General features: G+C 47.5%; 1 protein-coding gene across 1 annotated transcript; it reads left to right on the plus strand.

Annotated features, from left to right (window-relative positions):
• The first annotated feature begins 1,950 nt into the window (after positions 1-1,950).
• On the plus strand, positions 1,951-23,372 carry LOC144257497 (disintegrin and metalloproteinase domain-containing protein 10-like). The gene is made up of 16 exons (XM_077805469.1): positions 1,951-2,020; positions 4,887-5,037; positions 6,492-6,610; positions 7,364-7,522; positions 8,018-8,109; positions 9,622-9,744; positions 10,986-11,078; positions 11,389-11,557; positions 12,227-12,387; positions 14,302-14,473; positions 15,328-15,472; positions 17,084-17,267; positions 18,159-18,258; positions 19,314-19,534; positions 19,960-20,056; positions 23,103-23,372. Exons 1-16 carry the CDS (start codon positions 1,951-1,953, stop codon positions 23,237-23,239), a joined length of 2,193 nt encoding a protein of 730 aa, XP_077661595.1. The 3' UTR covers positions 23,240-23,372.
• Positions 23,373-23,429: the final 57 nt, after the last annotated feature.

Raw genomic sequence — 23,429 nt, forward strand, 5'->3', positions numbered from 1 at the left:
ATGGCAGGAGCTGGGTTTTATTACTGTGTAGCACTTTGGGTGTTGTGTAAGTCCTACAGCTAGATAAGACGCATCCTTCTAAACCTGGTAATTGACACAGTTCAGATTCCCTCAGGCAAGTAAGTGGACTTAGGAGTTTATCCCAAACTGGGGAGTGGATACTGAGCACAATAAAATCAACTTACTCTAAATTTCAGACTGGTAGCTGTGTTAGTCTGAATCGGCAGAAAGAATGAGGAGTACTTGTGGCACCTTAGTTTGCTAGTCTCTAAGGTGCCACAAGTACTCCTCGTTCTTTTTACTCTAAATTGTTTCTGTTGATTGGTTGATTTTATTATTTACACCGTCCACAGTCATAAGGGTTTGCAATCTCAGGTACATTCCTAGGTGAATTAGATTGTAGAGCAAACCTCCAAACAGGCACTGCCCTTTCTAACCCTATTGTGGGGTTTGCTGCATCTGAAAACAGGAATTAACCTCAAGATGAAAGCTTAGTGTAGATTTTTCTCCGGGGGGATTCAGAAGACAAATTGCATTTCTCCCCGATTCCATTAGGTGGCCGTATTAGACCGTATACACACACAAGGTAGGTGAGGAAATATTTCTTTACTGGACCAATGTCTGTTGCTGAAAGAGACAAACTTTCAAGCTACATGGTCATCTTGATCTCACCCACCTTGGCTCTCTAATATCCCGGAACCAACTGGCTAGAACAACACTGCAAACAATGTGTATATATACATACATCCCTTTTCAAAATAGCAGCCGTAGTCCATGTAACACTTCGTACCAAATCAGTGACATTTTAAAGGTGCATTTGATAACCTACAAGCCCTCATTCAACCCAGCGCCTGTAAATGACTAACTGTTCGACAAAACGCGGTCAACTCAGTTGCATCCTGAGAAATCAAGCCTCGTTAGAACTGGCAGCTGTTTTGAACAACTACAGCAAATATCCCAAAGCTTAAATCTCTGTATATCCTTTCCCCTGAATCTATCTTTAGGTTTAGGTTAAATATTAGGAAAAACTATTTCACTAGGAGGGTGGTGAAACACTGGAATGGGTTACCTAGGGAGGTGGTGGAATCCCCTTCCTTAGAAGTTTTTAAGGTCAGGCTTGACAAAGCCCTGGCTGGGATGATTTAATTGGGTATGGGTCCTGCTTTTGAGCAGGGGGTTGGACTAGATGACCTCCTGAGGTCCCTTCCAACCCTGATATTCTATGATTCTATGATAATCAAACTGTCTTCTTGCCTTATTCTGTGTGGGCCTACGTTTTTCTAGTGATTTGGGGGGATGTCGTTTTTCAGAAGCCAAATGTGCGATACCTTGAAAGGGGGCTGATTCTCAAACAGTGAGCAGCATCCACGCTTGGAAAATGGGGGCCCTTTCAGGTGCCCAAATCAATGAATCACTTCTGGAAATATAGACCAGAGGTATTTTACTTGTATTTACTACCCAAAAAAACACAGATGAACTGAATGCTGCAGCCGTGTACCACGTGTACTGCTGAGTTACTCTCTACAAACCCAGCTGCAGCCTTGGCAATAGCAGGACAAGTTTCCCAACGGTCTCTAGCTCTTCCCTCTTCTCACGTGAAATCAGCTGAAGTATGTAAAAGCCCCAGTGGGAAAATAAATCAATTCTAACTCCCGTTAAAGGAGACAAACCTAAACTGCTGAATGAAGGCCCAACGCTGAAGGGTTTTTTGAGAATTCAATGCTAGGTTCACTCTTGCTCCCAGTGAAGTCAATGGGAGGAGAGCGGGGGCAGCCGCCTGCCTGTTTTGGAAAAAAATCTCACCCCTAGAATGCAAACTGTTCAGCGCTTCTAAGCAAGTCTGTGCAGGCAGGGTCATGAGCGATGATGCATTTCCCTGTAAACTACGCCCTGGGGTGAAGAATCCCTTCGCTTGACGCGCCTCAAACGGACCGTACCTCTGCCAACGCCATGATTGCTTCTCGGTGCTTTGCTAGTTTGACGCTGTGCAGCCTGGTCATTGCCCAAAGTGGCGGCTCAGGTAGGCTGATTTTTTGCTCCTTTTTCCCTTGGTTTGATATCTGAGAAGTGCAGTGAGGAGTGACTGCAAATGCTGTTTCCTCACAGCAGAGAGGCTGCCGTGTTCGCAAAGGAACCAAGCCAGGTCCCGTCGGGATTGCTTAGTTAGCTCTCATAATGGCTCCTGTGCAAGCAGGGAAGTAGTCTGCCAAAGTTACGGCGCGTGAGTGCAATCCGGCCTTGGTGTAAATGCGGAGTAGCCTCTGCAGCCCATGATGTAAGACTAGTGTGAAAGTAGCACAAGAGGAGAATTGAGCTCGACATTCCTAACGGTTCATGAGACCGACTTCTGAGGCCAGTCCTAGAGATTTTCAGTGAACCCGTTGTAGATAATGAAAAAAGCACCTGATCTGAAACATAGTGGGCCTGACCCGGAGCTTGTGAAACCTGGTGTAGCCCTAGTGAAGTCACCAGCTGAGGTCCTGCCTCCTGGCATTCCATGTTAACCACCGAGCTTTCCACTCACTTCTGGTAGCTTGATCCTGGTGTGACTTGGGCGGGAGTTGCTGGTGTTAATGCTTAATTCCCACTGGTTTCAACAGGAGTTAGGGGCCTAAATACCTTTGGGGATCTGAGCCTCAGGCTCAGACCTCTCCGGAGGTGAAAGGAAATGGAGCACGTTTGATCTGAGAATCCGTAAGAGCCAATAAACAGCTGGTTTCCTTACAAGACGATTGTCACAGAGCCCTTTTTCACCAGCTGGGCTGAAGGAGGGAGCAGTGAATATTTCAGCAGTAAAAATAGTAATTAGTAGCAAATGTTATGGAGGGAAGAATAATAAAGAGGCGACAACCAAGTTAACTTCTTGTAGGCATGCTGGAAACCTGGACCACTTGGTCCAGACTATTCACCTAAGCTCCTGACCGGATAAGTAGGGGCGGAACCCACTGTCAGGGCCCTGAGTGTTAAGACTGAACTGGGATTCTCCATTGTCTGGCACCCTGTGCTGTCATTCGCACCAGTGCAAAGTGCTTGTAAAATGTTACACGGAGAATGGCTGCATTGGTTTACCACCAATTGGTTTTTAAATTAGCTCAACCCCCGTGTGGATGCTCTAATTTCAGTTTGCTTTACACCCATACCCAAAATAAGCCCATACAGAGCTTTGCACTGGCTTCGGTAAATCAGTTTCAAATCACACCTCTACTTAAGCCCATGTAACTTGCTCGTGTAGGCAAGGCCAGGACAGTAGTGTTATACACCCATTCTGCACTGCAGGGAACCAGCCCCTGTGTCCATCTGAAATCTGCATCCTCCTCCACATTCCTGGAAAGAAGTGGTTTCTGCTCCCCACTCTGGGGAGCAGAGCCGCCTCTGGCAGCTCCGAAACAAGCAGCATAGGGGTGAAGGGAGGAAGGATGGTGAGGTGGTTTATGACTCAGGAGACCTGATTCAATTCCCTGCTTCGGCACAAACTCTCTGTGACCTTGGGCAAGTCCAAGGGATTTAGCTGCCTAACTTCGACTGATTTCAATGGGACTTAGATGCCTAAATCCCTTTGAGAATCTAGGCCCTGGTCTGTCGGTGCCTCAGTTTCCCCATTGGTAACTGGGGACAATAGCATTTCCCTAGCCCACAGGGGAGTTGTGAGGATAAATACATTAAAGACGGTGAGATGCTCAGCCACTACAGCCATGGGAGCCATGTCAGGACCGTAGCTGGCTAGAGACTATCTCCCACTCCCAGCCTGTCTAGGCCCCTGCATGGAGCAGGCAGGGTGGGGCTTCTGTGCCTGAGGGGGTCTGATAACTCCAAACAGCTCTTTTCAACAACGGCAAAAATCAGTCCCATTTTTAACACTAGCTCCGGGTTTCTTTTAATTTTATAAACCGAGGTTTGTCCTGCCACATGGAAAACAGTGGATTTAAATTTTCCTGATCTGGTTTTCTTTAAACCAACTGAAATAAGAACGTTGCCCCCCCCCCCATCTTTACTTATTTAGTAGCTAGAGCTACTGCCAGTTCCTGTGTGTGCTGGGGTACCCATGTCCATCCATGTACTGGGGTCTTCGAGGAGAGGGAGTAATGCAGGGACTTTGTGGAGGGAAAGGGGAGAATTGCATTCAGGGACCACACACCTGAGCTGAACCTTTGTGCGAGGTCACTGCAGCCTTTGTGCAGGCAGAACTGTTTTGCTTCTGCAGGGACTGCAGTCGCGAGCCCTTTGCGGAGAGCCAGCAAGTCAGGTTTATCCAAGACCAGCAGATTTTTGCTGAGGGAGCAGGGCTCGGAGAGGGCTTATTCAGGGGGTTATTTAAGTCTCACCCACCTCTAACACTGTACGCGACGAGGTCACCCTTAAGTCTCACGAGCACTGCTGCTGTTACAAATGGGGAAACCGAGGCAACGAAGTCGCACACGGAAGCTCTGGCAGAGTCAGGAATGGAACACAAGCCTCTTCAGGTTTGTCTACACAGCACAAGGGAGCATGGCTTGTAGCCCAGGTAGCTGGACACGTGCTAGCTGGCTGAAAATAGCCGTGTGGATGCCATGGCAGAGGCAGCTGTACCCAGGCTAGCCAGCCCAGCTCAGACTCAGGGCGTCAGGCAGGCGTCGACGTGGGCAGCTAGCCTGAGCGTCTACCCATGCTGCCATGTCCACGTGGCTATTTTTAGCATGCTAGTTTGAGTGGAGCTAGCACGAGTCAGTCTACCCAGGCTGGGAGGTTTGCTCCTAGCTGCAGTGCAGACACCCCCCCGAGTTCCCAGCTGGGAAGCCTTGTGCTTTAACCACCAGACCATTTCTTCCTCTTCAAGTAATAGAGCAAATGCAAACCTACTCGTTTCAAAACCTGCATTCATTTTTTATGTCTTTTCCCGCCCTTGTTAGTCAAGAGCGTTGAGTATTTAAGGTCGTTCGTAAAGTACCGGGAGAAAGTGGCTTATGACAGAGCGGCTTTAGAATCGATGCATCAGAAGGCAAAAAGAGCCACCGAAGAGCATGACAAAATCATTCAGCTAGAATTCCAAGCCTATCAGAGGTACGTGGGTGATGGGTTCCCCCCGGGGTGCCACCTGAAACTGAGCCCCCCTGACCCACCAGCCTGAGCTCCCTCATACACTGTGCTGCTGTGACAAGCTGCTGGACCCACTCCCGGTCTTACACTTCCACCAGCATTTACACAGGCAGGGACACACCCTGCTGCAGTTACATGCAGGCTCTCTGACCAGCCACGCACCCCTGGCTGGAGTATAAACCCAAAATTTTACCGTCTTGCACTGCCCAGGGAACTGCACAGCGTAAGCTCATAGAGGTCGCCCCTCCCTCAATGTGGGGAGGAAATGCAACAGCTCCAGCCCCTTGAACTAAGATTCCCACGCCCTTCACTCCAAACGAACTGGTTTAGATTAAAACAAAAAATAAGTTTATTAATTACAAAAAGATAGATTTTAAGTGATAGCAAACAGATCAAAGCAGATTGCCTAGTAAATAAACAAAAATGCAAACTAAGCCTAAAATCCTAGAAAGATAGGGTTTGAATTAGCAAATTCTCACCCTGGCTGATGATACAAGCAGGCTTGCAGATTCTTAAGGGACAAGCTGCGTTTGCTTTGCAGCTTGGGATCTCCACTCACTTTCCAAGTCCACTTCTTTTGGAGCTCCTCTTAGGTGTTCGGTTGTGGGGGAGTAAAGACCGATGATGTCACTCCCTGCCTTATATAGCTTTAGCATGTGACAGGAACCCTTTGTTTCAAACTTGGTTGCCAGACCAGTTTGTGGAAAAATACTGACATCCCAGAATGGAGTTCAGAGTCATGTGGTCTGGTCACAGGCCCTTGAGGAGTTATAGCCGCCATTACTTACAGGCTGGCCGAAACATTCACGGGAACGTGAAGCTATTCCATAGCCCATTGTCTTTGCTGATGAGCCATTAGCACTGGCTGGCTTCTTCATTGTTGTACCTGAAAGGCTGGCTGTGGGTATTTTCCAGAGTTAAGCCCATTTGAAATGCAGATCCATAGTCATAACTTCAGATACAAAAATGATACACACATACAAGTAGGATAGTCATATTCAGCAAATCATAGCTTTTCCAATGACACCCGACATGACCCATCTTGTACAAAACGCATCACAACTATGCCAGAATCATATCCTATAATATTACCAGGATGAATATGGGGTGTAGTGTCACAACGTTATTCTATGTCTTTGTGGACAGTGCATGCATATGGGTAAAATCCTACTTGGCTTAAAGTTACTGCGGGTTGCAGCCCAGTAATAATCGGAAATCAGGGTGATCTGTACCGTAGGGACCTTCACTTTTGTTGCAGGAACTGAGCGAATACATTTGCCTGTTCTGCTCTGTTTCCGAGTGTATGCACAGTGTTATTAGTACTGGTCATTTGTACTGTGGTAACGCCTGGGAGCTCCAGTCACTGACCAGGACCCCTGAAGTCCTGTGACTTCTTCACCTTTTCGCTTACCTTCCAGGACGTTCAAGCTGTGGTTAAGCAGGGACACGAGTGCTTTCGCCAGAGACTTCGAGGTGACCGGGAAGGCCACCTCAAAGCCTGCAGATGTGTCTTTCATTTACTCTGGTGTCTTGCAAGGTAAAAATTAGACACAGCCCTGCAGAATGAAATTTGCGATCGGATAGTCAGAGCAGGGCATGCAGCCTGATCCTCTGACCTGGAGGAGAGGGGAGCTCCGTCTCCAGGGTCCCTTCTATTTCAGGTCTTCCCGCTAGCGGGGCTGGTGGTTTTGTGCTGTGGGCACCTACCTGCTGGCACACGGACTGAACCCCCATCAGAGTCATTCCACAGACACTAATGCAGCCCCCATCCTTACTGACTGCAATTTGGGCACCCAGTTTGATTATGCCGGGCACTGCCAATATTCCCAGGAGCCAGCCAGCAGACTAGCAGTATAGCGGGGGGGCTGAGTTCAGTCTGGTGCGCCCTGGAAGGTTGGGATCAACAGTGGCTGGGAAAGTTGCAGGGAGGCTGGAGGACAGGGAGCCTGTTGATTTGATCCCCTGTGGCCATCGTAGCAGGCAAACCCTCCCCAGCAACGAGCGATGCTGGAGCCTGAACGCTGTGGCAAGCTCAGAGTGCTAGAACTGGCAGGGGCAGAGGGTTACATGCCCTCCCTGCTGCAACAGCCGTGGCAATTAGCTCCGGATTAATGTTGCATTTTGCACCACACCTTGGTGATGAGCTATACCCGGAATCCAGGGGTCAGTCCCATCCCAGATACGAGCAGCTGATCAGTAGTTATTAACCCCAGGCAGGCCCTTCAGTTACTGGGGAGAACCAGGTCAAGCCTTCCTTCTCATTGTCTATGTCTGGATGCCTGAAAAACAGATGAGCCTGGATCTTTCTGCCACGGCGCCATCATCAATGGCCTTTTTGAAGGGTTTATCAGAACCAAGAATGGCACCTACTACGTGGAGGCTCCCGGCGCATCTGTCAGCAATGCGACGTCTCCAGGCCATGCTCTCATCCACCATGAAAGCGACATTGGTGAGTCCTTGACTGGGCTTTGGCATGACTGAGCCTAGTAAAACTATTCTCGGCACTTCAGTCTCCCCTGCCCTCTTGGCCTGTTCCCTTTGCACTTCAATAACAACGCTTTTCCCCTCTTGACCTCAAAGGATTTCGTAAACACTGAATACAGTAATTAAGACTTGTAAATCCCCTTTCAACGGTACATTATGATGTTCCATTTTGCACATGGGAAAACTGAAGCACAGCGAAATGAACTGACACACCTACGGTCATCCAGCTAGTCAGTGGCAGAGCTGGGAATGAACCCAGGAGTCCTGACTCCCAATCCACCCTTGCGTTAGCCACTGGCCTTCACTGCCCTCCCAGAGCTGGGAATAGGAGTCCTGATGCACAATCCCCCTCCACAAGCAATCTCAATATTGCCCCTGGGTGTTTGGATGTGAAGTCGCTCATTTTGCGTATCGCCAACTTGTGATATTTCTTTGAGTAACATCTGAATTTCTGCTCTAGATTATTCCATTTTAGAAGATCCAGACTCTGCTTCTTTGACTCGGAGAACGCATCAGGTCTTGCAGAATTTCCAGCAAGAGCTAAAGTTAAAGGTGAAGTGAAATTGAAGAGAAGCATCTTAAGCGGAAATAATTTCAAACTATGATTGTGCTGCAAAAAAAAAAAAAAAAAAAAAGACTGCCTGGGGCATTGATTGCTTTGAATTCAGTGAATACAATGTCTGTGTAGAATGTGACATGATGGAATTCTAAGGCCTTAGCTTTTCAGAGCCATGGGGCTCTCTTTCCTAGCTAACTGGTATGGTCTGTAGGTTCCCAGTGAGAAAGAGACAAGAGGCTAATTACATGGCAGAGAGTGTGGGGTCCAGCTCAGAACTTCCTCTGCATCTGGGAGAAGAGTGGGTTGGTTTTAAAAAAAAAAAATTGAAACATTTCCCCAAGTTTTGGGGTGAATTTTTGAAATTCGCAATTTTGTCCGAAATTTGAAATAAAAAAAAAAATTTCTGCAAGCTGGAGACAAAAAGTGTGTGTGTTGCGGGGGGACTGCAAACATGTCCTCACCAGGTTTTCCCTGCTTCTCCTCACCCCGATTCAAAAGTTCATTGAAATTTCAAAACATGAAATAGCTTTATTTGGGACAGTTAGGATGGAGGGGTGGGGTGGGGAGAGGCAGTTGTTCGAGCCCATATTCAGTTTAGTCCAGGCAAACAAAATCCCTGAGTCTTGAGACAAATTATAACTCCAAAACCCTGGGCCAAGCTTCATGATTTTCATTTCATGGTTTCATAGAGTTTTAGGTCCAAAGGGATCATTAGATACATCTAGTCTGGCCTCCTGTATATCACCGGCCATTACATTTCACTCAGATACCCCTATACTGAGCCCAGTAACCTTAGTTAGATCAAAGCACCCCAGTCCTCAGGAGACTAAACTATTGTTTACCACAGGCAAAGAGCAAGAGAGACTGAGGTGCACCGTTGCCCAACGCCCCTGCAATGGCAGGGAATTGTTTAGGTGGGAATATGTCCAGATGTTCCCAGCAAGTGACCTATGCCCCATGCTGCAGAGGGAGGCGAAAGCCTAGAAACACACTTCATTGTGGTTTGCCAGTCAGCCGCTCAGCAATCTCTGGCTTCCATCGGACCCCAGCCAAAATGTGGGTGGCTTTCAGCTGAACTTGGCTTTGAAGTTTTGGGTTGGTTTGGAAGGCGGGTCTCAGGATGGGAACCCAGATGAACTGAACTGGAATGCAAAGGTTAACGTGAATCCTAGGAAGGAATTTCCCCTGTGAGCAAACTATGGCAGGCTAGTCTATAAACATCCACTTGCACTTTCCTCTGGACCAGCTACTTCTGGCCACTCTCAGAGGCAGGATGCTGAACTAGATGGACCAATGGTCTGATCCACTCAGTCAGTGCCATGGGCTTTGATTTAGCAAAGCATCACTGTTCGGCAGAGCATTAAGCACACACTTGACTTTATACACCCGCATCAATCCCCTTGGCTTTGCTGAATCAGGGCCTATGTTCCTAAATGAAGTTGCTTCTGTTTTGTTCGACTTTAACTGAGGATCTTTCTACACACTTCTTAACCCTTGCCGAAAAGGGAGAAACCTTGGAGAGGAAGAGAAGGAGTCTGGATTATTCTAGGACGTCCTGCCTGCTGTACCTTCAAGCTGACTACTTGTTCTACCAAAGATTTGGCACCATTGAAGCAGTGATTGCTCAGGTAAGAAATTGGGTGTTTTTAATTAATTAATTAATATTTATTCATTTTCATCGTGAAATCCAAAAAGAAAATTTGACAAATATCATGCTTCTAAAATGCTTGTCTTGTTGTATAAAACGTCACCATTGTAATGATGTTACAGTGTTTAAATGGCACCTTCGCCTCCCATCCATTCACCTACCACTGAAATGCAACCACCTCTGGTGGAGGAACTTGGCAGCTGTTTGACAGTACATAGCCAACACTGTGAAAGGGGTTAGGCCATGTCTACGTTACAGTGGCACAGCTTCCTACATCAACAGAAGGGGTTTTCCCATTGATGTAGGTAATCCACCTCTCCAAGAGATGGATGGAAGAATTCTTCTGTCAACCTAGCCATGTTTACGGCAGAGGTTAGTTCAACCTAACTACAGTGCTCAGAGAGTGAATTTTTTCACAGCCCTGAGCCCTCTAGCTAGGTTGATCTAATTTTTAAGTGTGGACCAGGTCTTGGAGATGTGAGCTCTACAACTGAAACTACAAAGCAGCATCAACTTATGCTTGAGAGGTTTTTTTTGGATTTGGACTCAGAAGATCTGCGGTCAATTCCTGTCTCTTTTATCACTTCCTGGATGATGTAGGGCAAGACACTTAATCTCTCCGGGTCCCAGGTCCCCACCTGTAAAATGTGGATAATAATAATTCCTTTGTCTCCCTTGCCCATGTAGATTACAAGCGCTGTGTCCTGCATCTAGCACAATGGACCCTGATCATGGATGGGGCCTTTAGGGACAACTGCCCTAGAAATAAGAAGATATTTTAGGTATATTATTGTCAGGGGAACTGCCCTGTGGGGCTTGCTGTAGCATTTTCCTAAAGCGATGTCCATTCGATTGTGGATTAACCTTCTGTAAAGCTGAATCCTTTCTTTTCCCATCAGAGCAAGAACAATAAGACCTGCTACCTGCATTTTTCTTTATGCTTTCCATCAGTTCACACGTGAGGAGAATAAAAATAATCCTTCCCTCTCATCGAGTGCCTTTTATCAGCAGATCTGAAAGCGCATCACAAAGGGCGTCAGTATCATGAGCTTCATTTTACAGAGGGGAAAACCGAGGCACAGATCGTTGACGTGACCTGCCTGAGGTCATCCAGCAGGCCCATAGCAGAGTCAGGAATAAAACCCAGATCTTCTGAGTCCCGCTCCAGTCACAAAAAGCGCTGGGGTTTTTTGGTCATATGAACATTTGTCTCCCCTGCAGATTGCTAGCTACATAAAAGCCGTGAATGCAATTTACGAAGGTGCAAATTTTGATGGTATCAGGCACATCGACTTCAAAGTGAAAACCCTGGACGTAAGTCAGTTGGGCGCTTGGGGCTGGGTTTGTCTCAAAACTCAAATGCCAGCGCAGATGGATTTCAGATTGAAATTTCTAGCGGGCAGGGTGAATGAATGAAAACTGGCATGACACGAGGTGATTTGAAGGGGCCTGGATGGGTCAGGGGTCCTTCACGCTCAGGGTGCGCAGTCAAATCTAATTTATGGTGGTAGCAACTGCAGGTTGCATTGGGCGGCCTCTGTGAAATGTGACTCGGAACAATCTCCCCTGCTCTGCGTTGCAGGCAGTAACCGCCTGGCTGGCTTGTGCTGTGTCCATTCTGCAGATAATCCAGGAGAACAATCCTTCTGGTTCTATGGAGTCACCTTTCATCGGCCCAGAAATGCTGCTGATGCTGCACTCCAAGTCCAACTGGAATAGCTATTGTCTCTCCTACCTCCTCACTGACAGGGATTACAGCGGAGTTCTTGGGATTGCTTTTAATGGACAAGCTGGTCAGAAGGAGCTTTTCGGTTATCTGTATAATGTTTTGTCCAATGATAAGTGGGATCATTGTTGTTATTGGCGTCACTAGGTGGCACTGTTACACATAGTCTTAAGTGTTCTTTTCCTTAGCCTGTGCTCAGGGTGCAGTGGTTACAGAAATGTGGTGGTGGTTGGTTTTGTGATGTGGGTTCACGTGGGGGAGCTGTTGCAAATAGCAAGCGAGTTTCCGCTCTGCGTGTCTCTAACTAGAGTTGATTACTGGGGGCGAGTTGCTTGGGGCATTGGAGTTTGGGCAGCGAGTTCTGACAAAGGCATTGCCTGCATGTGGTTTGTGACCACCTCTGTTCAAGGACAGGTGTTATAAACCAGCAGCACTTGGAACGTGCACACTCTCTGCATCACTGATAGGAAACTGAAACCCGCTACTGCTGTTAATATTCATGTAGTACCTAAAGCCCCCAACCATGAACAGGGCCCTACCGCGCTAGGTCAACAGTCTGAGACTTTGTCTTTTACACCATCCCAAAGGCCCAGACCTGTAGCTGGTCCAAGCGCAGAACACCTGCTTGAAATTGGCAGGAGTTCTGCATTCTGAGCAGCTTCCAGACCCAGGTGCTTTGCTCCCTGCTTTCCCGGCTTGCGTCACCAAGACCGTTTAGTTTTCCTTTCTGTTTCAGGTGACTTGGGGGGAATATGTTCCAAGCACAGGAAATTCCGGGACAAGGAGGTGTCTCTGAACACTGGCTTGATCACGCTGCAGAAATATGGCCAATATTTGCCTCCTAGGATTCTCCATATCACTCTGGCCCACGAACTTGGCCACAGCCTGGGAGCTCCGGTGAGTACAGCGGGTGCATTGCAGAGTGGGCGTGACATTGAAAAGCAAACGGAGAAGTTGGCCTGGAAGCCTCCCCTTTGACAAACCGCCAAACCAGATGCTTGGCGGAGAAAACTGCAATAATACGTTGCGTTTCCCAGGGATCTCAAAGCACTTTACAAACACAGGTCAGCACCATCACCCCCTTTCTACAGGCAGAAAAACTGAGGTACAGAGCAGATGCAAGCTCACACAGGGAATTTGGCATAGAACCCAGGTCTGGAGGGACCCTATGCCAATAGCTTAGCTACTGGCCCACGTTCATTTCCCACAGGGCTGTTCCAAAGTCCAGTAAAGTCACTGGGTATCTTTCCATTGACTTTGGATCAGGCCCTAAACGGGGATACACTTTAGTTGTGGAAATGTGTCTGAAACAAACCCTGGGTTCTGAGCAGCCCCGAACCTTGCAGCCTGGGCTTGTTGCCTAGTTTTTTCAAACTCTTGCTTCGAGGAAACTGGGTGCAACAGCCAAGCTGCCAAATGGCCAGCGTTCAAAACCTTTAGCCTGCCTCCAGGAAGGTGCGTGGCTGAAGCTCCGCTCATGAATGGATAGGTTTGTATTGCTAATCTATGGCTGTTGACGTAGCTTATTGGCTTGTCTGACAAAGTCCAGGGCTCTGTACTAGTTCATTATGATTTGTAATGTGAAAGAACCGTGGAGGTTGCATTGATGGATTTGCCGGGTTACGAGCTTGTGTCTCAGTTTGGCAATGCCACTGTAGTGAGGGGTGAGTTTACCTTCCTGATCTAAGCTATGCTTGTGTGGACGCACTGAGAGTAACTGATTCTGAGGGGCTGGCCTCGGGTTTACAATAACTAGCTCCCCTGAACCAGAGGACTCAGATTCCATGAGACCAACACTGTGACTTGGTGTGCTGTGATGAGCTGCTCTTCCAGGTGAGACGCTAAAACCCAAGCTCTTGCCTGCACGGGGTAAGCGTTACAGAACCCATGGCGCTTTTTGCATTAGCTGGGGCTGGAATGCAGGATCTTCCTCAGGCCTTTGCCCTCCCTCAGGACCCTCATTGATCCCTGAGATGCTGGAAAAGTTGACTGAAGAGAGCAAATATCAGCAATGGCAGCAGGTGGATGATGAAACTGGCTGGTGTTGGGCTGCTGTGTTCTACCCCAGAGGTGGCTGCATTTGGTTGCATGAACCATTCCTGTGCCATCGCTTTATTATTGTTGTTGTTCATTACACACTGTATTATGAATAATATATTGTTAATATGCAAGATAATTATATTGACAACGCAGTGTTGCTACAGGGCCCAACTGAGATCAGAGACTGATTGTGTTAGGTGCTGTATATACCCTTAGTAGGAGACAGTCTCTGCTCTGAAGAGCCTACTGTCTAAGAATTTGTCTCTCTCAGGGTTTTATCCCGCTGTCTAAGCACCTTCCACGTCAAATCAATAACAAGAGCAAAGTCCCTAGCAGACTTTGCAGTGGCTCTTCTCCCTTTTTGGGGTCAGAACTCTGCTTGGGAAAGAGGCTTGGGGGTGTTTTCTTGGATTTTATTAAAAATAGACAAGCCAAAGGGTGGGAGGGGAAACTGAGGCACAGAGCAGGGAAGGGACTTGCCAAAGGTCACCCAGCAGGTGAGGGCAGAGCCAGGACTGGAGCCCAGGGCTCTTGAAGCCTAAGACACTAGATGACACTGACTCTCTGTATAAAGTCTGTGAAACAATTTGGGATGAAATGTGCTATAGCCCTGTATTATTATGATTCTATTACATATTAATACCATGAAAGGATTGTACTGTATATGAACATCTAAGGGTCTCTAAGATTCTAACCACGTTTTTATGTTCAGACAATAGAATCGGCATGATCTCTCTTCCCGTATTCAAAGAGTCTGGTCTTCTGTTTCAGCATGATGAAAGTAAAGAATGTGCCCGTTTCAGCTTCGACACCACGCATGGGAACTACCTGATGTTCAGCTACGCCACAGACGGATGGCAATACAACAATGACAAATTCTCCCCCTGCAGCAGTGAATACATCGGGAACATCCTAAGAGCCAAGAAGGACAGGTGCTTCGTTGGTAAGACCCGGTAGCTGTGTTTGAATTGTTTAAATTCTGCCCTGCATGCATTGCAAATAATTTACTGGTTCTTTGCTCAGGGCTGAAAGAGCTCTTAATCTGGGAAGGAATTTATAATAAAGGGGTAGGTTTTGCTTCACCAGAGTTGGAGGCAAGTCTCGCAGATGGCAAGATATTTGCAAAAACGAGAATTATTTATCCTGGTGAGGCAGCTGGATAACTCAACTATGGGGTAATGATTCATGAATAGAACAGACTAGAATATTATGGTGATTAGACAGATGTGCATGTATGGGAGGGAGGGAAGAAGAGAGAGATGTGCAAAGGGACAGATAGATGGATTCAGAGAGGTCTTGACTGGGGTATTTAAAATTTGGAAGGGTCCAACGAAGATTCTTCAGTTTCTCTTTTCAGCAGTACTGTATTACAGGAATAAGGGGTTATTCAATGAAACTGACAGCTGGTAAACTTGCAAAGACTCCATCAAACACACTGTCAACCGTAGAGGGATCCACTGCAGCTAGACTTTATAAAAGGGCTGAGTAATTTTAGGACCAAGGACAAAACATGCTCAAAATAAAGGTCAAGCAAAGCTCACACATCAGGGCACAAGCAGATGGGACACAGGGGCCAGGTAAGAATTTCTGCTCTTCCCCTGCCCTTCCCATAATACACATCATTGTAAAAAACAACTTTAAGGCATCATTGGATATTGTCACCAAGCATCAGGGGTTTGCCACTGGTAGACCTGCTGGTCCAATGATCTGACCTGGTAGGGCTGCATCTCGAGAGAGCCATCATCACCATGGTGTCCCTTCCTCAACTCTTTCCCTGTTTGTCTCCTCCCCTGGCAGAAACTGACCGCCCCATCTGTGGGAATCAAATTGTAGATCCAGGGGAGGAGTGCGACGTGGGCAACGATGACTCTGACCCTTGCTGCTATGCTGCCAAGGAGCCAGAGGGCATCCGATGTAGGCTGAAGCCAGGAGTGCAGTGCAGGTAGGTGTCTACAGCAGGGGTTTTCCACCTTTCCAGATGTCTGTCCCCCTTTCAGGAATCTGATTTGTCTCGCGTACCCCCAAGTTCCACCTCACTACAAAACAACTTGCTGACAAAATCAGCCAGAAAAAGACAAAAGTGTCACAGCACACTGGTACTGAACAATGGCTGACTTTCTTATTTTTACCATATAATTGTAAAATAAATCAAGTGGACTATGAATATTGTACTTACACTTCAGTGTATAGTACATAGAGCAGTATAAACAAGTCGTTGTCTGTATGAAATTTTAGTTTGTGCTGACTTTGCTGGTGCTTTTTATGTAGCCTGTTGTAAAACTAGGCAAATAGCTAGATGAGCTGATGGACCCCCTGGAACACGTCTGTGCACCTCTAGGGGTACACGTACCCCTGGTTGAGAACCACTGATCTACAGTGTCTGATCAATGGTTCTTTCCCCGTCCATGCAGACTCTGCAGGGGGCACTTGTTTTACAGTCATTCCAAAATCCCGCCCATGGCAGTTTGCTGGAGATACCAAAAGTCACTTAAAAGGTGCATTTTGAGGGCATGTTCTTGCCCTCCCTGGGCACTGCAGGGAGTGAGCTGTGTTAATTACAAAAAGCGTCCAAGAGGCCCCCGCGTAATAAAGCTCGTGGAACATGGCACCATGAATCTGACCCCATGTTGGGATCTGACCCTGTGATTCCATGGTGTCTAGGCATTTTCAGACCTGATGCTTAAATCACAGAACCATCCTCTCCTGGGAGAGCTCAGGTGGCTTCATGAACATCTAGGAAATGGCAGCTCCTGCCTGAAAGAGCTTCCAGCCTACAAGGCACTGCAGGTGGAGATGAACAAGCCAGACAGGGCAGGGAGGCAGAGTAACAATCATAGGATGTGTTTAATTCCTGCCCAATCAAAGCCCCTGGGGTTTGTTCCAAGGCGTCTGCCCCCTCCCCAGCCCTTTACAGTCTCTGTACCTTCCCTGAGTCAATACTGGGGGAAAGGCTGGCTGTGGGTACAGTTACACTACTAGCCTTGGCTTCTTCTCCCATTTAATTCTGGAGGCCACTGCCTTCCATTTCTACAGCACCATCGTCCAGAGATCTCAGAGCACCTTATAAACATTTGTTATTTAATCCCTGCCCCTCTGTGTATTAGACCCATTTGACAGAGGCAGAGACAACAGCCCACCTCCTCAAATTTAGGCATCTAACTCCCTTTGAAATCAATTTAGGTTCCTAAATCCCTTGGAAGGTCTGGGTTGAAGTGACTTGATAGCGAGTCAGTTGCAGAATCGGGTAGAGAATCCAAGAGCCCCAACTCCCTCTCCCCTGCTCTAACCACCAGTCTCCACTCGTCTTGCAGAGCTGGGAATAGAACCCAGCGGTCCTGGCTCCCAGGGCCCCAAGCTCAAACCCCCAGACAAATACCACCTCTGCTAACCAAACCCACCTAAAAAGGAATTGGAAGGGTCTCGTGCACTGGCCAGAGCAAGGAGCAGCATGGGAGCTGGCCTAGCGCTGTTATGATTCAGGTCATAGCCTGCTGCTAAGTAACATTGTTGGGTACTTACATATGTTTACATGTACTATTTCTCGCTCTTCCAGTTCAAGCCAGGGCCTGTGCTGCAGCCATGAATGTGTCTATAAACTCCAAGGGGAGCTCTGCCATGAGGAGACGGATTGCACCTTTGAGAGCACCTGCTCTGGACGAACAGCTGAATGCACCGTTCCCCCTCCCAAAGCCAATTACACTCCGTGCAGCATGGGGACACGGATCTGCTTAAATGGGGTTAGTCCTCAGAGCTAACCAAAGCACCCCCAGGAGCCTGATGCAGTTGGAGAAACTAAGAGCTGGAAAAGACCCAGAGCAATAGCTGGGCAATAACCATGGTTCGTGCATGATTGACAAGCCTGGAGGCTGCAGTCCTTTCATCGTCCACAGGGCCGGTCCAGCCCAGGCAGCAGGAATGTTAGCTTTCCCCGCTTTAGGCACAATTAGCCCATAGAACTCAATGCCACTAGAGATCTCTCAGGCTGAGTGTAGAAGTCACAAAGGGGATTGAACCTTTACATAGCAGGAATTTCCAGAGCTGCAACAAAAGTGTTGGGGGGATTTAAACCATCCTGCATAAGGGCATAAACGAACCCTTTAATGTGGGTGCGAAACCAACATTCCCTGTGAGCAGGTTTGCCAGAAGTGCTTGCTCCTGGGTTTCTTGCACCTTCCTCTGAAGTAGCTGGTTCTGGCCCCTGCCACAGGGAAGATACTGGGCTAGATGGACCCAGCGTCTGATCCCAGACGGCCATTCCTGTTCTCACCCCTCATGGTTTGCTCTGCGGCTGCTGAGGCCCTGCTTGTTCTGTGGGTGAACAGAGGAATCCAGTCAACCAGGTACCTTCCACTGGAAATTAGATTCAATTGGACTGGACTTGGGGAAATATTTGTTTCCTGCCTCATTAAATGGAACAACCATTTGTATGAAAAGCTCAGTCCTTCAGCGAATACATGCTGGAACAAATCCTCAAAGGGGTATTTAGGTGCCTAACTCCTGTTGATTTCAATAGAGTTAGGTGCCTAAGCAGTACTGAGGGTCTGGGTCCCTCTGCTCCGGACAGATCCCTCATCTTGGGTAACCTCCCTCCCCCACATAAATCCCATCGCTTATTCCTTTCCTTGTAGCTCTGCCTCGGATCACTCTGCGTCAAGTACAGCCTGGAGCAATGCGACTGCGTTAGCACATCCAGGCAGGAGAAATGCCACGTATGCTGCCAGCAGCCAGGTATGCAATCTGTCTGTCTGCCCGAAAAAAGCCCCGGCGTGGCTTTTTCCTAGAGTGAGAGGAGAAGGAGTGGCCAGGGTCAAGGGAGGACAAGGGCTGGGGTCAAAGTTGCCAGCTCTATGCCATCAGTGGACTTTAAGAGCCAGCAGCTCAGGGGAATGTATTAGAGCAGGATGCCCTGACACAGTAACCTTTGCTGGCCGTAGCATGGCCTTATTACCGAGAAGTAAAAAAGCAACCCCAAAGCTTCCTTTTATAACAGGACTAAAGCTCTCCAGGGTGCTCACTGATCTATTTGTAAAAAGAAAAGGAGTACTTGTGGCACCTTAGAGACTAACCAATTTATTTGAGCATGAGCTTTTGTGAGCTACAGCTCACTTCATCAGATGCATACCGTGGAAACTGCAGCAGACTTTATATATACACAGAGAATATGAAACAATACCTCCTCCCACCCCACTGTCCTGCTGGTAATAGCTTATCTAAAGTAATCTTCAGGTTAGGCCATTTCCAGCACAAATCCAGGTTTTCTCACCCTCCACCCCCCCACACAAATTCACTCTCCTGCTGGTGATAGCCCATCCAAAGTGACTCAACTCTTTAGAGTTGTCACTTTGGATGGGCTATCACCAGCAGGAGAGTGAATTTGTGTGGGGGGGTGGAGGGTGAGAAAACCTGGATTTGTGCTGGAAATGGCCTAACCTGAAGATTACTTTAGATAAACTATTACCAGCAGGACAGTGGGGTGGGAGGAGGTATTGTTTCATATTCTCTGTGTATATATAAAGTCTGCTGCAGTTTCCACGGTATGCATCTGATGAAGTGAGCTGTAGCTCACGAAAGCTCATGCTCAAATAAATTGGTTAGTCTCTAAGGTGCCACAAGTACTCCTTTTCTTTTTGCGAATACAGACTAACACGGCTGTTACTCTGAAACCTGATCTATTTGTACGCATCTGAGACAGCCCCGATGCTCCAGCGTACGACGAGCCGGCAGAACGGCAAGCGTATCTAGGTTGAACCCTGGAGTCGTGCTTTTCAAAACCCCTGCTCTAGGCCAAGTGGACACATGTGCCAGTACATCCTCTGCTCTGCTGCAGCATCACTTCAACGGCACGCACATCCCGCTGACCCCAGGCACGCCCTGCAGGGACAGGACGGGCTACTGCGATAAGTTTCACGTCTGTCGGCTTGTGGACGAAGATGGGCCCATAGCCAGGGTGAAGAATTCCATCTTGGATTTCATTGAGCTGCAGGATGTATCAGACTGGATGAAGGTAAGCAGCTGCATGAGATTTTTTTTCCCCCCTCATTTCCTCCCTCCCCCAGAGCGACTAGGGCCCAGATTTTCAGTGGGAGTCCGGCCGCTTTTAGGATCTGGGCCTAGGTCTGTAGATCTACAAATATTGGGGGAGTGAGCAGTTAACATAGGGGGCTTGAGACCTGGGCTCACCTGTGACCATGGGCAATTCACCTGCCTCTCCTCTGTTCCACACCTGTTAAATGGAGGTAACAACATCCTCCCTCACAGAAGTGAATAATTGCCTGGAAAGCACTGTGGATGAAATTGTATCACTGTGGAAGGGAGCATGGAGGACATACACTCAGGGCTTGGTTTTCAGAGCTCTTGTTGGTTCCCGCTGGGATGGAAGGTGCTCAGATGGCCCTTGTGATAGGGTTCTGGTCTGGTTTTGTCCCTCAGACGCGCTGGTGGGCTGTGCTCTTGATGATCCTGACTTTGGCAGCTGTGATGGCCAGCACAGTCTTCCTCTTCGGAAGGACGCTTGAAAGCGAAAAAGGCGAGTAACTGCTTTAAGCAACTCCCGCTCAGTCCAGTCCGCTCCTTGCTTTCTCAGGCAGGGTAAGCTCATCATCAGCAAGCACTGTCCCAGAAACGGTCAGGGAAAAATACAGCCTGATGTAGCTGACACCTCCTGTTCAAACGACACCACACTGACAACTGTTGCTGGGCTACACACACAACCCAGCACCATCAGAGGAGCCACATGTCACCTTGATTTTTAAATGTTCCCAATTAATATTGTCAAAGCTAAGGAGGCAGTCAACCAAACTGAGTTTTCAGGTTTGAGCCTCCAGGTCAGTTACAGACAATATAATTTTGTAGAGGACCCTGGATAATACTTTGAATGATAGAATCAAACTTCATTTAAAAGAAGCAGTAGTTAAGCAAATGTGCACAATTACCATTTACGCAGGTACTACCATTATACTTCCATTCGAAGACGGAATGGTAGGTCAGTCCACTAACAGAATGAAGTACGGCCTTATAACCCTGTAACCTACTGGTACCCTTTTGGTGTTAACTGGAGCTCTCTCCAATTTAGCAAAGCCACTCCTTTTTCTAACCCATTATAAGACTAATTAACATTAAAACCTACCGAGTACCATATCTACATTTCCACCACCTCTTTACGTTACATGAGTGAAATCAACAGCTGCACCAACGTCTTTCCCATACTCTCAGTACAGATAGCATTTTCCTAAAAGAGCCACAATTCTCAAAAACACTCATTTAAAAACCCTGCTAAAACCAGCTTTAACCACAACATAACCCTGGCTTATGTCCTTGCCAACTTCAATTTTCTCATCTTACTAGCTACAACTTCTCTCTCACTTTTGCTCTCGCCAACTCAATTTCCCATACTCCTCTGTATTAGCCTAATTGAGGCCAAAGTCTAATTTCTACTTATTTCTTAACCTAATACATCCAGTAGGCTACACATGGAAGCTACCACTGTGCTTATATCTGCTAGGGGGTGAAGAGCCCTTAACTTGCATCCAGGTGAAAATTTCAGGGGGGACCATTATGAGATCCAACTGTTAATGAGCTGAATTCCCTTACACTTTTCCCATTAGCCCACTCTCTTGCATCCTTCCCCTCATATCAGTGGTGACCTCAGACCTGCATAGGTGCAAGCGGCAACCTTTTTTGCCTCTTGTCAGAATGCAGCCAAGAAACCGACCACACTTGCCCGTTCAGCTACGCCACAGACAGAATGGGAGAGAGCCTCTGCCACTACCAGGAACTGTCACATCCTCTCCAGGCCGGGTGAATGGCTACCTGGCTTTGGGCTCCTATGCCATCATTGGAGCCTGCCAAATCTGACCATGCCTGGGGCATCTGGGACAGCCCCTGGGGCAGATATGATGCTGCGGAAGATGCTGCACATACGGGATGGCTGCTCTTTCATGCTGGGCTCCCCAGAGGTCTTCCCTAGCTGAACATTGCAGACTCCGAGGCCACTGACTGGCTCTTAAGGCCATGCAGCTGCTTTCCCTCCCTCCACCAGACCTTGCCTTGCCCATATACAATAGTCTTCTCTCTCATGTGTGCTCCCTATACACACCCCTTCTGCCCACTGCTCCCATAACACAACTCCTGCCCCCACCCCACTAAGGGACCAGCTTCTCCTTGCTCAGCCTCTTACCCATACAGCTATGGTCCAGTGTCACGTGCTCCTAAGGTACTGCACCATAGATCTTTGTACGTTCATCTCCATTGCCTTTGCGCTCATGAACTGATAGATCTTAAGGCCAGAAGGGACCATCATGATTGTCTAGTCTGACCTCCTGCCAATCACAGGCCATAGAACCTCACCCATCTATTCCTGTAATAGGCCCATAACCTCCAATTGAGTTACTGAAGTCCTCAAATCTTGATTTAAAGACTTCAAGTTACAGAGAGTCCACTGGTTACTCTAGTTCAAACCCATAAGCAATACATGAGGGCTAAACACCAGGGAAGGAGAAGAGTTATTTAAGTTAAGGGCTAATGTTGGCAGAAGAACAAATGGATGTGAATTGGCCAGCAAGTTTAGGTGAAGGTTTCTAACCATCAGAGGAATGAAGTTCTGGAACAGCCTTCCAAGGGGAATAGTGGGGACAAAAAAATCTAACTTGTTTCAAGACTGAGCTTAAGACATTTAGAGAGAGGATGGTATGAGGTCTCCTACAATGGCATGTTGCCCATTTGCAACAGCTGTTAGCAAATATTTCCAACAGCCGGAGACTGGACACTATATGGGGAGGACTCGGAGCTACTACAGAGAATTGTTTCCAAGGTATCTTGCTGGTAGGTCTCATGCACGTGCTCAGGATCTGACTGCCATATTTGGCGTCAGGAAGGAATTTTCCTCAAGTCAGACTGGCAGGCAGAGACCTGAGTGATTCTAGCACATTTCACTTTGCCACTCCCTTGAGCACAGAATACTGCAGAGAATCTGTTAAGAGGACACAGATCAAAGCCTCTAAGAGTTCCTCAAATATCAAGTAATCCAGGGTCTTAATGAAGTTCCATGCTGGTTTTAACATGTTTATGTAGTTGTTCACAGGTCTGGGATAGCTCAGCTATCCAGACATTTACAGTTATTCCTTTGCAAGATTTCTGTGCACAAAGGCTTCATTGTATGGATCCCATTCTCTATGAAACCCTTAACATAAGAATGGAAATACAGGGTCAGACCAATAGTTCATCTAGCCCAGCATCCTGTCTTCTGACAATGGCCAAGAAAAGCCACCACATAAGATGCTCCTCCAAATCAGAAGCAAACTGAGCCTCTGCATCTGGGTAAACCCACAAGTAGAGAAGGGCTCAGACAAGAACTCTAGCTCCAAACATTTTGTCATTGGTAGGGTTCAGAATCCAGATATAAATCCAAATTTTCACCACTGTTTGCTTTTGGTCATAGGCCATGCATCCACAGGGGAAATTAGAGATGCAGCTGTTAGTTCATCCATGGTATTACCACCTGGTTACCTAACAATAGGCGAGCGGCTCTACAAGAATCATTGATGATGGTTGTTGCATTTTTATCTTTTACTTAGAAGAGAAAAGCATGAAGTGCACGGTCAAGAAGAACTCACTCAGCCAGCAACCTGAGAAAAGGCAAACATTAATATACTGGGAACACGAGGAGCTCTACATTGAAACGACGCACCAGGAGTATGAGACCATAATATAGCAGATACACATCATCCTGATTCAAGTCAGCTCTTGGAGGTCATCACCATCCAGAACACATGAGCAACACATTGGAGCAGCTTTTTTCAGAAAAGCTCAGCTCCCATTTAAGCACCTAAAACAAGTGACCAGATTTTTCAAACAGGCTCAGCATCCAGCAGCCGCTGCTGAAAATCCAGCTACTCCCAGTC

The sequence above is a fragment of the Eretmochelys imbricata genome, chromosome 25 (genome assembly GCF_965152235.1).
Source record: "Eretmochelys imbricata isolate rEreImb1 chromosome 25, rEreImb1.hap1, whole genome shotgun sequence".
NCBI classification, from domain to species: domain Eukaryota; kingdom Metazoa; phylum Chordata; order Testudines; family Cheloniidae; genus Eretmochelys; species Eretmochelys imbricata.

What these genes read in the sequence shown, in the direction of transcription:
- LOC144257497 (XM_077805469.1), top strand. Translation starts at nt 1,951, where the DNA reads ATGATTGCTTCTCGGTGCTTTGCTAGTTTGACGCTGTGCAGCCTGGTC. An exon ending in CCACCATGAAAGCGACATTG is followed by an intron (nt 7,523 to 8,017) that starts GTGAGTCCTTGA and finishes TTTCTGCTCTAG; the next exon opens with ATTATTCCATTTTAGAAGAT. An exon ending in GCCACAGCCTGGGAGCTCCG is followed by an intron (nt 12,388 to 14,301) that starts GTGAGTACAGCG and finishes CTTCTGTTTCAG; the next exon opens with CATGATGAAAGTAAAGAATG.